Below are 13026 nucleotides of genomic sequence, written 5' to 3'. Positions count from 1 at the left end.
TCGCACCGTTCAAGTACGGATGAACGACGTCCTCTCCCCAAATCAGAACACCACAACTGCAGTACCCCCACACAAGTGTTCTTTTTTCCATTTTACGGAATTACTATCATTCGTAATGTAATCCATCCACGCGTTTCCAGAAAGCGTTACCTTACGACATTGTTCGTTACACCGTTCCTAGTGCATCACTATACTCTGGGAGTTCGATAATCGCAAACACATCAGAGCTGCGGTGAATACCCTTGACACCGCCACCAAATGGGGTGTTCACTGTAGCAGTGTTCAGCAGTCTATACATACATCTCCATTTATCATCTCATTCCTGGTCTTAATCCTATTGTGGGACTCACTGCAAATTCCCACCGCACCTCGTTCACCACCTAAGATGACGTGTTCCAACGAATTGTTCTGGTCTTCAGACTACAAAGTCCTCAGGATACGAGCTTCTGTGAATTTTGGTTTTCCGTCTCGGGAGTGCAAAGTTTGTCCAGACCCAAACGGTGGTCAGTGGGTGCAGGATGAAAGACGGTATACTGGGAACAACAGTCAGGTTATTTTGGAGGAATTTCAAGTGACGAGAAGTGATACTAGTGTTGTGTGCATACATTGTGAGGAGTGTAAGTCGATTGCACCTGCTATTCCCACGCTGTCAAGCGATACACTGATCGCTCTAAACTAGTTGCTGGAGACGCAAAGGTATGCTTTTGTATCAGACTGGTGGGTTTGCACTTATGTCCATTAAAAAAACTCGTACATCTTGAGGAACCACTCCGATGGAACTTTGAGAGTCTCAGCGTAGTTTTGGTCGGATTTTTCAAGATCTAGTGGGGTAAGGAGTGTTCAAGATATGAAACAGAGTTACGATGTGACACCGGAATACTAAGAGCACCTCGACTGACAGCTGTTGTCATCTAGAGCGAGTACACTAGGAAAGAAATACACAGCTGATTAGAACGATTAGAAAGCGCGTCCCAGTAACATGATCAGTGGTACTACTGTACAAGAGCGATCGCCTTCAATGTGCATCCAAAAAAACTCAATCAAACTAGTACCAATTTAAACCCTTAACCTAACCCTTTTAGGCAAAGGCTTTTAGTATATCCTCTGCATTGAACTTCTCCAAACTTTTCAATCATCACTGGGGCAAGGACCCAGTGTGACACGGTACACCATCCACAGATCGTGCACCGCGAGGAGTGGGTCACGTTACACCAGAAGAACACTTAGGTTTTCAGAAGCATTTATCACATTTGAGAAACAGCAGATTGTCCCCACTTAAAATCCAAAAAAACTGTGTTGTTCACATTCCAGAATTGTGCAGATCACTGGAACACAAGGCCATGAGCCGATGATGGGGCCCGCTACTTGGAGATTGCTCGGTTAAGCCGGGAAGACAATATATGAAAGAGCACAAGCAGCATAACGTAACGCGCAAGAGGAAATCCCTCCCACACACAAAACAGTTGTCTGAAATTACCAAGTGAAGTGTGAATAGAACAAAATTGTCGGGCCAAGCGGAACGAGTGGAACCAACAACAAAAGTGATTCAGTGTACAGGTGCTTTTAAAGTACGATGTCAGCTGTTCGGTCTTCTACCCAATCCCAACCCACTTCATAAAATCCCTGTGGTAACACACTACAATTAGTGAGATATCACATGAACGAATATTTACCGCGACCAGTTCGGTTGTTGTTTCGGCAAACAAAACGCATTTTCCGTCTGAGCGAATCACCTTTTTGGTTAAATCAGACGTACGCCTGAGTGTTTTCTCTAGGGACGGTGGTGAAACAGAGAGCTAAGTAGGACAGGCGCGCAGAGCTCCAGAAAGTGGACGATGAGAGAATAAGTTTTGCAGGGATTAGGTGACTGAAAAAAGCAGTGACCAAGGAGCTAGCACCAGAACGTCGACGCCATTCTGACACGGATAACAAGAACGCGGTGTTCCTATCCATATGGCATCGGTCGCCATAAAATCTGCTTCTGGACAAGTATATGAGCAGATGAGCTTCAGCAGGGTCAACAGGCACACGACACTGTCTAACTGTGACAGGCACGAGACGCGAATAAACAGACGGTGGAAAATCATGTGATCATCGCTTTGTGGAGACGTTGATGCCATGGCTGTAGAAATACATAACCGCGTGAGAAAAATCAGACAACCAGACGGTAAGGTAGACAGATGGAAGCTGATCCAACTATTCAAAGCACTTCAGATCATTTCAAAACAAACAGCAGAAAATACAAGTGAACATCCTACCGGCAAAACCAAAATGCCCTGTACTTGACATGGTAGATGCGAACAGAATTATTTGTAAGGATGGCTAGGTGCACTTATGTGCAGTAAAGATATTAATTGAAAAAACGGGATTATTGATTTGCAGCTCGGTCAGAGACAGGCAATCATTATCGAACGCCGAAAAATGGGTTCGGTTTGGCACTAATTAGAAAACAGAATGCTGCTTAACAAATACCTACAAGGCTTTTTTCAAATCATCCCTCGTTTCAAAAATCAATACATTTCTGGAGTGAATGATGCAAGATTTCCCAACAGGAAGTTTCTATGCTATACGTTATATTAACTAGGGCTACGAATGATTTAGTTAGGCTTTATTGAGATTTTCCATTAACTACAATTTCCGCTTTTTAGTCTGTGCTACACGAACTTTTATTTGGGGTTTATGGGACGCATAAACATTAGCCGATGCACCCTCACCATCACTTCCCATCTTCTGTATACACGACCATGAATTGTAAGTCTACCACCATTTTTGTTGAATATTCATAAAAAAAAGAGGGTAGAGATTACCAGAATCGAACCTGGGAGCCAAGACGAGAACCCGGTTGGCCGTACGCACTGCGAGTCGGCAAGTGAACCGATGGTAACCCATATTGTTTCGTAGCTATCTGTAATCTAGTTGGTTTACATTTTAAAATCGACGTTGTCCGCCTGCTGACTGATTTCTGTTCTTATAGTGAAATCCACAAAAGCGAGTCCCGGAAGAGAACAAGCCATCGAAAGTGCATACAATGTTCCGCCCATGGTTTTGTTTAACTTGGATGAAACTGAGAACTCTGGATAATGAGGGGTGTCCAAGAACGTAGCAGCCAAAAAGTACGAAAGAAAGAAAACCAATAAAAGCTAAGTGCGAGATGGCTCCAGTGGTTAGAGCGCGAATTCACTGACCGGAAAGTCCGTAGTTCGAACCCAACCTCTGCCTCTCGACTCCCGTGTCTAGGTTTGAGCAACCTGGCAGTATCCCAGCCCTCATTCTTCCTTCGGATAGCAAGGCAGCTACGCACCGAAAGGATGCTACAGCTGAGCGAGTATATTTTTTATTAAGTGTGATAAAACCAAAGATATCTCCTATCGGAGCCTTTGCTGGAATAGGATAGAGAAGAGTCAACAAAAGTTCCGGGGCTATTATTACAGGGACACTCCTCTTCGTTGGATCTGGATTTCAGACGGGACGGCCCTGGCCGCTCCTGTTTTCTAGCGCCAGAAAATTTACCACAGAGAACCGGATCGTAAATGGTCCCTACAATCCTCCAATCAGGTTATGATCGCAGGTCGGTATTTACGTCTTGACTGAAGTGACCTACTCGAAAACCATTCACATTACCAACCCGTATTGCCTGTTGTCCGTAATATTCCGTAATGTGCTTCACTGTGTGTAACTAGCAACTATCCAAAATGGAAAGCCGATCATTTGAAGTTAATGCAGAATCACTAGTTCAAACCAGTTTGGTTGACACATACAAGTTGCAAAAAGAGATGATAACATAGAGAGTAACCAGGAAGATGATGTGTAAGTTCTGCACAAAATCTGAAAATCATCTTAGTAGTGGAACCTTCTCCCTCGTACTTATGCCACTTAGCACATGCCAGAGAAGTCAGTCTCAATTTGGGTAGGAAGTGGTAGCGCGACGTCTCGATTACCCTTGGACAAACTACAACAACTGAAATAATGTAGGTAGTGTTTTTAGAAATTCAACAATACAGAATGGATTGAGGATGAAATGTTTCCACGAGGTTCCATAGGCTGTTGAGACTAGTCGTTAATGAAACAGCGGTTACGTGGTCAAGCCACACACTCAACAGGCCAACGAGTAATATAACTTTTTCGAATAGTACGGACAGGCTGAAAAGAAGTGATCTTAAAATTTCGAAATAAGTAAGACCTGACTAGCAAGTACTTATTCTATCCGAGAACAGGGATTTCATGAAACAGCCCATTAAAAGTGTGTAGTTGACAAACGGAGATAAGGTGACGATAATGTACAACGGAGTAGTTGTTTGTTTGGAGGACATGTGGAGAGGTAGAGCAGACTAACTCGGGTTCCTGATTTGAATACACACGATGGGAGAGTTACTTTCTAGTCTGTCTACAGCAACCGTGGTTGGCATTGTAAAGATAACTGACTTTGATGGCGCCTGTAAAACCTAGAAAGTTATGTCAAAAGATTTCAAAGGTGTTTCGGCTAAGGGTAACTCAAGGGTGTGCGAATACATGCAGCGGAAGATTCCCCACCATAACCAATTGCACGCTAGTGATCATTGTAGAACAGAATACTGTGATGACGAAGACCCATCACGAGCACAAGTAACGTCAAAAGAACATTTGATTATTACTCTCCAGATACATTGCCAACCCTCAAAAAGAGAATCTCTGCGACAGGCCTATGATATAATGAACTATAGAAAAACAAGTGCAAGGTCGGCAAATTGGCGGTACTGAGTAGCACACAGTACTCCAAATCAAACAGCACTACAAATTAAGGCCATTAAAACAATTACAAGATGGAGCTTAATGTGGAGGAAATGAGTTCCCGAAGCAGATGTTGGACGCACAGATGACAACCTAACAACTACGTCCAACTGAGACGAACAGGAAGCAAAAGCTAAAACCGCTAGTAAACAAAACAGGTCTTGCAACAAAATCCCTAAAGTTCAATCGAGCAAATCAGCATAGCGATTTGTCTGACGAATACAGATGAAGCCTGTAGACAAAACGCTAACAAAGTTTTTCAACTGAAGGTAGTCTATGCTGACAAGCCGCGAAGCGCTTGACGGTTCGACCAGGAGCGACTGGACAGCATTGTGATTAACTCGCAGTTCGGCAATATATAGCGCCACTTTACCACATCACGTGATCACGTGTTGACTGACTGCTTCTACCAGTAGGGAGGTAGCGAATACGGGACTCTCAGGAGTTTGTTACGATGCGCACTGCTAATGATTCCCAATAAAAATGCTGATGTGTAAGTTCTGCACAAAATCTGAAAATCATCTTAGTAGTGGAACCTTCTCCCTCGTACTTATGCCACTTAGCACATGCCAGAGAAGTCAGTCTCAATTTGGGTAGGAAGTGGTAGCGCGACGTCTCGATTACCCTTGGACAAACTACAACAACTGAAATAATGTAGGTAGTGTTTTTAGAAATTCAACAATACAGAATGGATTGAGGATGAAATGTTTCCACGAGGTTCCATAGGCTGTTGAGACTAGTCGTTAATGAAACAGCGGTTACGTGGTCAAGCCACACACTCAACAGGCCAACGAGTAATATAACTTTTTCGAATAGTACGGACAGGCTGAAAAGAAGTGATCTTAAAATTTCGAAATAAGTAAGACCTGACTAGCAAGTACTTATTCTATCCGAGAACAGGGATTTCATGAAACAGCCCATTAAAAGTGTGTAGTTGACAAACGGAGATAAGGTGACGATAATGTACAACGGAGTAGTTGTTTGTTTGGAGGACATGTGGAGAGGTAGAGCAGACTAACTCGGGTTCCTGATTTGAATACACACGATGGGAGAGTTACTTTCTAGTCTGTCTACAGCAACCGTGGTTGGCATTGTAAAGATAACTGACTTTGATGGCGCCTGTAAAACCTAGAAAGTTATGTCAAAAGATTTCAAAGGTGTTTCGGCTAAGGGTAACTCAAGGGTGTGCGAATACATGCAGCGGAAGATTCCCCACCATAACCAATTGCACGCTAGTGATCATTGTAGAACAGAATACTGTGATGACGAAGACCCATCACGAGCACAAGTAACGTCAAAAGAACATTTGATTATTACTCTCCAGATACATTGCCAACCCTCAAAAAGAGAATCTCTGCGACAGGCCTATGATATAATGAACTATAGAAAAACAAGTGCAAGGTCGGCAAATTGGCGGTACTGAGTAGCACACAGTACTCCAAATCAAACAGCACTACAAATTAAGGCCATTAAAACAATTACAAGATGGAGCTTAATGTGGAGGAAATGAGTTCCCGAAGCAGATGTTGGACGCACAGATGACAACCTAACAACTACGTCCAACTGAGACGAACAGGAAGCAAAAGCTAAAACCGCTAGTAAACAAAACAGGTCTTGCAACAAAATGCCTAAAGTTCAATCGAGCAAATCAGCATAGCGATTTGTCTGACGAATACAGATGAAGCCTGTAGACAAAACGCTAACAAAGTTTTTCAACTGAAGGTAGTCTATGCTGACAAGCCGCGAAGCGCTTGACGGTTCGACCAGGAGCGACTGGACAGCATTGTGATTAACTCGCAGTTCGGCAATATATAGCGCCACTTTACCACATCACGTGATCACGTGTTGACTGACTGCTTCTACCAGTAGGGAGGTAGCGAATACGGGACTCTCAGGAGTTTGTTACGATGCGCACTGCTAATGATTCCCAATAAAAATGCAACAGCTGTACAGTGCTGCTCGGCTTTTCAGCACAGACTGGCTTCACTTACAGGACGAAATTTCCATTCGAATTCCAAAAAATATCATCACAATACCAACAATGTACAACCTCATAGGAAGAAATAAATTCACCCGATGAGTGAAACTTTCATATGAGAAGCCGCTGCTCGAGGAGCCAGTCAACACGCGACTACGTGACGTGGATCCAGTGACAGGAGAATGAACGACCGAGACTGAGGATGGTTACCAATTGGGGTGTTGCAAACCGAGGCATTTGAATCAATAAGAATGAGTATCAAAGAGGATAGTCAGGTGAAATTTTCGAGGGGTGATGTAGCTGGTGACTGTGAAGAGATGATTTCAGGATAGAATTACCCTAGCTAGTTGAAGTGTGGATGCCATTTTACAAGACCCCAAAAATAACTAGGACGGGATAGACCAAAAGTGATCACTAAAGAGAGGTGGTCATGACTGACTAGATACAGCAAGAATCAAACACAAACAATTATTCACTTAAACGATTGCTACCTAGATAATACTTCCTCCCAATGAGGCTCACTTAGCCCGTCGCTCAAAAAACAGAGAATCCGACTCCACGTAGTACAGTGCACCAACAAAAAACGCGGCCGGTCTTCAGGATACGGCCCCCGTAAAATAAGTTAGTAACGCAGTCGTTAAGAGTAGACAAACCAACCTTAGTAATTCCATTCCAGTATCATCAATCTTCGAACAAGACTCGAGCAGTAATGTCATAAGTTGTGGACAGTTCTGTCCTAAGTGTTCACACGTGTCGTTCGTCAGGTTTTTGCATCCAGAAAGATTCAGGTATTCTATCAACCGACAGAGTTGTGTGAAGCGCCTAGGCAGAAAAAACAAACAATTGTTACATTTCAGAATCGGCAGAAAAAACTGTCCCAAAAAAGTCCCGAAATAAACATTTGGGGATACTTTTCAGACGCACTCGTTACCTCACACGCTCAGGGACATTCTGAACACCGTAGGCTCTATTGTTGTTCCAAGTGACTCGGCACCGTAGGGAGGTTGTCAAACACTTGAGTAGTTAGGTAAAGTACAAGATTTTGCGAACATTTACGTCCTGTGTATATGAAAAGGTTATCTAAACCTATGCTCGTGTTTTTGACGCTAAATTAACACTTCTGAAAAGGTTGGGAAGCGATACGACTGAAGTACTTGTTAGGACGACTCAACGATATACATTAATTGGCCGCAACTGCGGATACTATGGGCTTTTAGGATATCGCAGAGCCCGACCCTTGCCTCTCGATTTCCCCCGTCTAGGCTTGGGCAACCTGGCAGTATCCCAGCCCTCGTGCTTCCTTCGCGTGGCATGGCAGCTAGGCACCGAAAGGGTGTTACAGCTGACTGGTTTTTAGAGTAGGATATGAGTAGTCACATTCAACATCAACAGCCGAAGGCTGCTAAGTATGAGCCAAAAGACCGATCGAATTCCGATAGGAATACACTTGGTCATTTGTTTCCGAAAAATACGCTTACTGTGGAATAGCTTGAGGAATTTTTAACTCTACAAGTAGCACCGTGTCAAGAAAAAACACCCACACTAATAGTTCGTTCAGAGAACAGGATGGTCCATCGGACACTAATCAGCTACCTGGGAGTGCCTAGAAGCGGTAAACGCGAATCGTCGACTGTGCGTTAAATGACAACACTGCACCCATAAACAGCTAAAAGAAGCCTGAAACGGGTGGTCGGTCATAACGAACGATCCACCATCGAACGTGACCTTGAGGGGCTGCTCGGGTGATTTCACACATTCTGTGATGTCTTCAGAAAACCACGTGTCACGCATTCTGCAGGCCGTATGAGTATCAATAAGAAGAAGAAAGAAGAAGAAAGAAGAAGAAGGAAAGAAGAAGAAAGAACATCCATGTCGGATGTTGGGATACACGGAATATGGCGTAATCTGGCAGCCAGTACAAGACTATATGATGTCTTTATGACTGCCATGCAGACACTGCGTGCCTAAGATTCGACTGTCCGACCTTATGCGATGTAAATGAAGCCTTACTACTGGCTGCACGATGACGAGACAGCTTACTCACTTACTTTGATTTAGCTATTTCCCCCGAGGATAGCAGGCGTACTGGATTCACGAGCAATTATTGAAAACAGCACAACAAGGAGTGGCTTTCATCCACGAACGGCGAGTGAAATAAGCTCGAGTCACGCGGTCACTCAACTCAGCACGACCTGCTACAGCACGGTTGAGGTAAAGTGCTGTAAATGACTGTTGTTGCCGCCGGACAGGCAAAGGATCAGTAGACCCAAATTCTAGTTTTGAGGCTGATTTCTAACCCGATTCAGTTCCATTATATTAACATCCACTACCCTACAACTACATAAAACACCGCCAGGGAAATCACTCAGACCACCTGAAATGCATAAAACCTGAGGATGACATAATGGTAAACATAAAAAAGAACCATATCACTTCAAACGATTGCCAAATTTTTTCTACCTTATTGACGAAGTAGCTGGTTCTATAAAGATAATCCTTAAAGCCGACAGGCACGCCCATAAAAATATGACGAAAGCTTGCGACGACTATTCAGACATCACATTCACTGATAAACGGACCTGATAACCTTATCCAGTTGATCAGTTGTCTTCAGGTATGTGCGTATCCGTTCTCCGAAGACTTCTAACCAGCCTCACATAACGAAACACTGGTTCAGTTTCTAGTTTGGACTACATCTGTCATAATTCACTTTGGTTCTTTTTGACAACCGTGAACCGTGATGGCAGCGGTTTAGGTGGCCATAGCATGTGATAGCAGGCAGTGGCGATTCGAAAAGCAGCGAAGAAATTATTAATAATGAGGGAATAGGTACGACAGCGCCACTTGTCGAGTGACATCATCATGCCGGTGAGTATCTTTGATCATTGGCCCTTACCTCACAAACGACATGCACCAGCACAGCTGAGGCCCATCTTGATGTTTTTGATGCTTTGTTTCTAGGTCACGTCTAGCCCACATAGTGTATTCCAGTGGGAATCTGTCGGTATAGTTGGTGCAGCCGGAACAAGGTACCGATATACTTTGCGTGCACTCTGTTATTTAACTAACAGTTTAACGGCACTCCGCTATCGTTGAAGTAAAAGGTCATTCTGACATCCAGGAATACCACAACTGTGAACCTGCGGAAGACATGAAGGTATTTTAGGGGCTGCTTGCATTTCGCTGAAGACGCGCTGCAATCACCTTAGCCTTGCTATGTCACAGAGACATTGGGGAATTGCACATTGCACATACATTAGGGAATCACCGAGTAAAGACTGGTTTTCATACCATCTTAGATACCGATAGCAAAATTGAAGTGCACACATAAGGCGGACACCGTCGGATAGTGTACGGCAGGTTGCGCACAGACTTTCGAGAAGACCTGACTGGTCTCGGTAGCACGCAATGTCTGCCGGGACCGTGTTTTCTTTCAGGTGCACACTGATGACAGCTACCTATTGTTTGAAGAGTACTTTGCACTACGCTGTAGCGTTCCGAGTGTTCCCGTGATTATGATACAGGGATAAATGACTGACACTGTGAAGCTTGGTACCTTGATTAACAGCGAGTTTACCTGTATTACTGTGCAGGAGATTCAATGGAACAACAGTGACTCGTAACTATTGACTTCGATCATTGCTGCATCGTAGCTATCCTAACCACAAACTGCATTAGTTATACACGTTATAGGAGCTCGAACCTAGTTCCTTAAAGTCCATCCACGCCAAGATTACTAACGAGTGGCGCGATGAAGATGGTAGGCAACCTGGAATTAAATTGTACCGTCCTCCGCGACACGCGTGTAGAGGACCCCGATGAAATGCCTCGTAGTATTTACGGTGTAAGAGTGGTGTTTAATCATAGGGATGACCGCGTGACTGGGTTGGCTGAATCAATCGATGCACCTCGATGGGGTGAGCGGTGTTTATTTGTTGTGAGCGCTCAGGCTCCGATACGAGGCAACTCTGGGGCTCAGAAAGACAGCTTCCATCGAGATTTGTCAGGGTTGCTCCGGTCAGCGAGAACTGCAAATATTATTACCCTACTCGGTGACATAAATGCCCTGGTTGGCCGACTAAGTCACGAAGATGCCCAGCAGTCGATCCTAAGTCGACGCTCTCCGCGCACACAACCCGGAGCGGCTTCTTCAATTATGTAGTAGGAAAGCACTAGCTCGGTTCCGACACTTTCAGTGCCCAGCTTCTATGCCACCCGAAGGAAATACGAGGGCCGAAATAATACCAGGTTGCCCAAGTTTGAAAGAAGCAGTCAAGATGCTGAGGTTTAGTTCGAAACCTGAAGCTTCCGTTTTATAAGTTCGTGTCTCAGGCACTGAGTTATCTCGAGTCAGAATTGTGTTGAACGTCACCCGTTTCTAGAAGGATACAAAATGTCAGCATAAGGGTTCACACCGTGTTATATGGAGGCCACCACTGTAATTCATCATTATCATCACCATGGACAGCAAGACATTAGTGTTCAACACTGACGCTTCGCTGTTGTACAACCATGACAATTTGAGAGCCTCATTATGAAGAAGAGAATAGAAGTGGATGGGGAAGGGACTTAGTGTCAGCTTACTACAATCGTTACGAGGTACCTACACCTCCAGCCACTCATTCAGGCAAACTCGATAGAAACTGACAGCAAGAACGCCATTGACATCGATTAGCGGCCATATATTGTGTATCCAACCAGAGGTAGTGAGGATCTCGAGGTCCTCATCGTGTACGGCGAATAGCAGTGAAAGCACCCAAACGTTTTGTAATCTCCTTCATACCCCTCGGCCAGATCAGGGGTTGGCCACCTCTCTGCTTCCGCCCTCTGAATTGGGCACGGAAAGCAGCCCTCTCCTCGGCAAACGAAGGTTCGGCACGTGCAATACATGGCCTAACCAAAGCAACTTCTCGTGCTGGACATATCCATCAATGGAAGCCCCCGTGGCTTTCTAATCGCCTCGTTGCGGATCCTCCAACACCAATCCACACGAGCTATGGTTCTGAAACAACAATTGCCGAGCACATGAAGATGTCTCAGTTCCGCTGCTCGAACCAAGTCCCACACACACACAATATATCCTGCACTGCAGCATGATACACACGTCCCTTGAGACTCAGGAAGACACCACTTTGACGCCATAGGTATCTCAAGTTAGCAAATGCGACACAGGCCTTGCAGATTCGTGCAATGACCTAATGTCACGTACAAAATACGTGAAACGCTCTCCATGGATTGTAAGTAGTGCGTTTAGTGACTGTAGGTTCAGAGGGATGACTTTATACTTTGTGAGTGCAAACTGCATGCCAAATGACGGGATGACTTTGATTAGTTCATCCAAAAACGCTTGCGCCTTCTTCTCCTCTTCGAAGACGAGAACGATATCATCTACATATTCCACATCGACAAAGTTTTCGTCACAGGGTTTTAGAGACATTCCAGTGTTTGTCTCATTATCTAGTTGACCGCAAAATTAAACAGCAATGAAGAGAGTTGGCATCCTTAACGGACAACGCTTTGCGTACAGAAACTTTCGAAGTGCTCTTCGTATACCCACATCCGGAGAGTTGGCATCCTTAACGGACAACGCTTTGCGTACAGAAACTTTCGAAGTGCTCTTCGTATACCCTCACACATCCGGAAGTCTGAGAAAACAAACTTCCAGGGCATCCCTTGGTGGGCCAGTGTACCAAGGAGAACAGACAGGTCAACGGAATCGAATGTACCTTGGAAAACCGGAAATACTAAAATTGTGGGTCGTTTGTACGTATGACGTTTATCTAGCACCTGACAGAGTGTGGAGAATCGGTCAACACAACCTCCACCGGATCGGAAACCTGCTTGCTACTTTCGAGTCGCTGTTTCATGAGCCGCCATAGGGCGACGGAGCACAAGTCACATCATCAGTCTCGATCGGTGTCAAGCTGATTCCCCTGTGGCTACCACACTCACTACGAGCCCCTTTTTTGAGGTTGGACACTGTCACCGACTCTCCCAAGTTATCTGGGACAGTCCCCTCTTCTCAAGTACAGGTTAACAGATCAGACAAGCGCTCACTGAGGACTTCATTCCCATGACGCCTCCCTTCTTTCACTTTCACGTTTTCCGTCTTCCGCCCTCCCCCGCCCACAGGTCCCAGCTCTAGGACTGACCGTTTTGCTCGCCCTGCATCACACTCAGCCGCAGCTTCTGCACGTCCGAGTTCAGTTACAACCCTAAACACTTCGAATTCTGTTTTCAAACCCCGAAAGCCTGTCTACTTAGCCACTTTCAATGTTCGC

General features: G+C 44.8%; 2 protein-coding genes across 2 annotated transcripts in view; one reads left to right on the top strand and one right to left on the bottom strand.

The window, feature by feature from the left end:
• Positions 1 to 3394, top strand: part of T265_08902 (hypothetical protein) — a gene marked incomplete at both ends in the record, with an annotated part of 11662 nt that extends 8268 nt beyond the window's left edge. The window contains one exon of the mRNA XM_009174830.1: positions 3238 to 3394. Coding sequence (XP_009173094.1) covers positions 3238 to 3394 — 157 coding nt within the window. The remainder of the gene's footprint in view (positions 1 to 3237) is intronic.
• T265_08903 (hypothetical protein) overlaps positions 1 to 13026 on the bottom strand; it is a gene marked incomplete at both ends in the record, with an annotated part of 70436 nt that overhangs the window by 31852 nt on the left and 25558 nt on the right. Inside the window, one exon of the mRNA XM_009174831.1 lies at positions 7403 to 7567. Coding sequence (XP_009173095.1) covers positions 7403 to 7567 — 165 coding nt within the window. The remainder of the gene's footprint in view (positions 1 to 7402; positions 7568 to 13026) is intronic.

This window comes from Opisthorchis viverrini (genome assembly GCF_000715545.1).
Source record: "Opisthorchis viverrini unplaced genomic scaffold opera_v5_244, whole genome shotgun sequence".
Taxonomy (NCBI): domain Eukaryota; kingdom Metazoa; phylum Platyhelminthes; class Trematoda; order Opisthorchiida; family Opisthorchiidae; genus Opisthorchis; species Opisthorchis viverrini.
The sequence above is the reverse complement of the archived record's forward strand: the minus strand, read 5'-3'. Positions and strand labels throughout refer to the sequence as shown.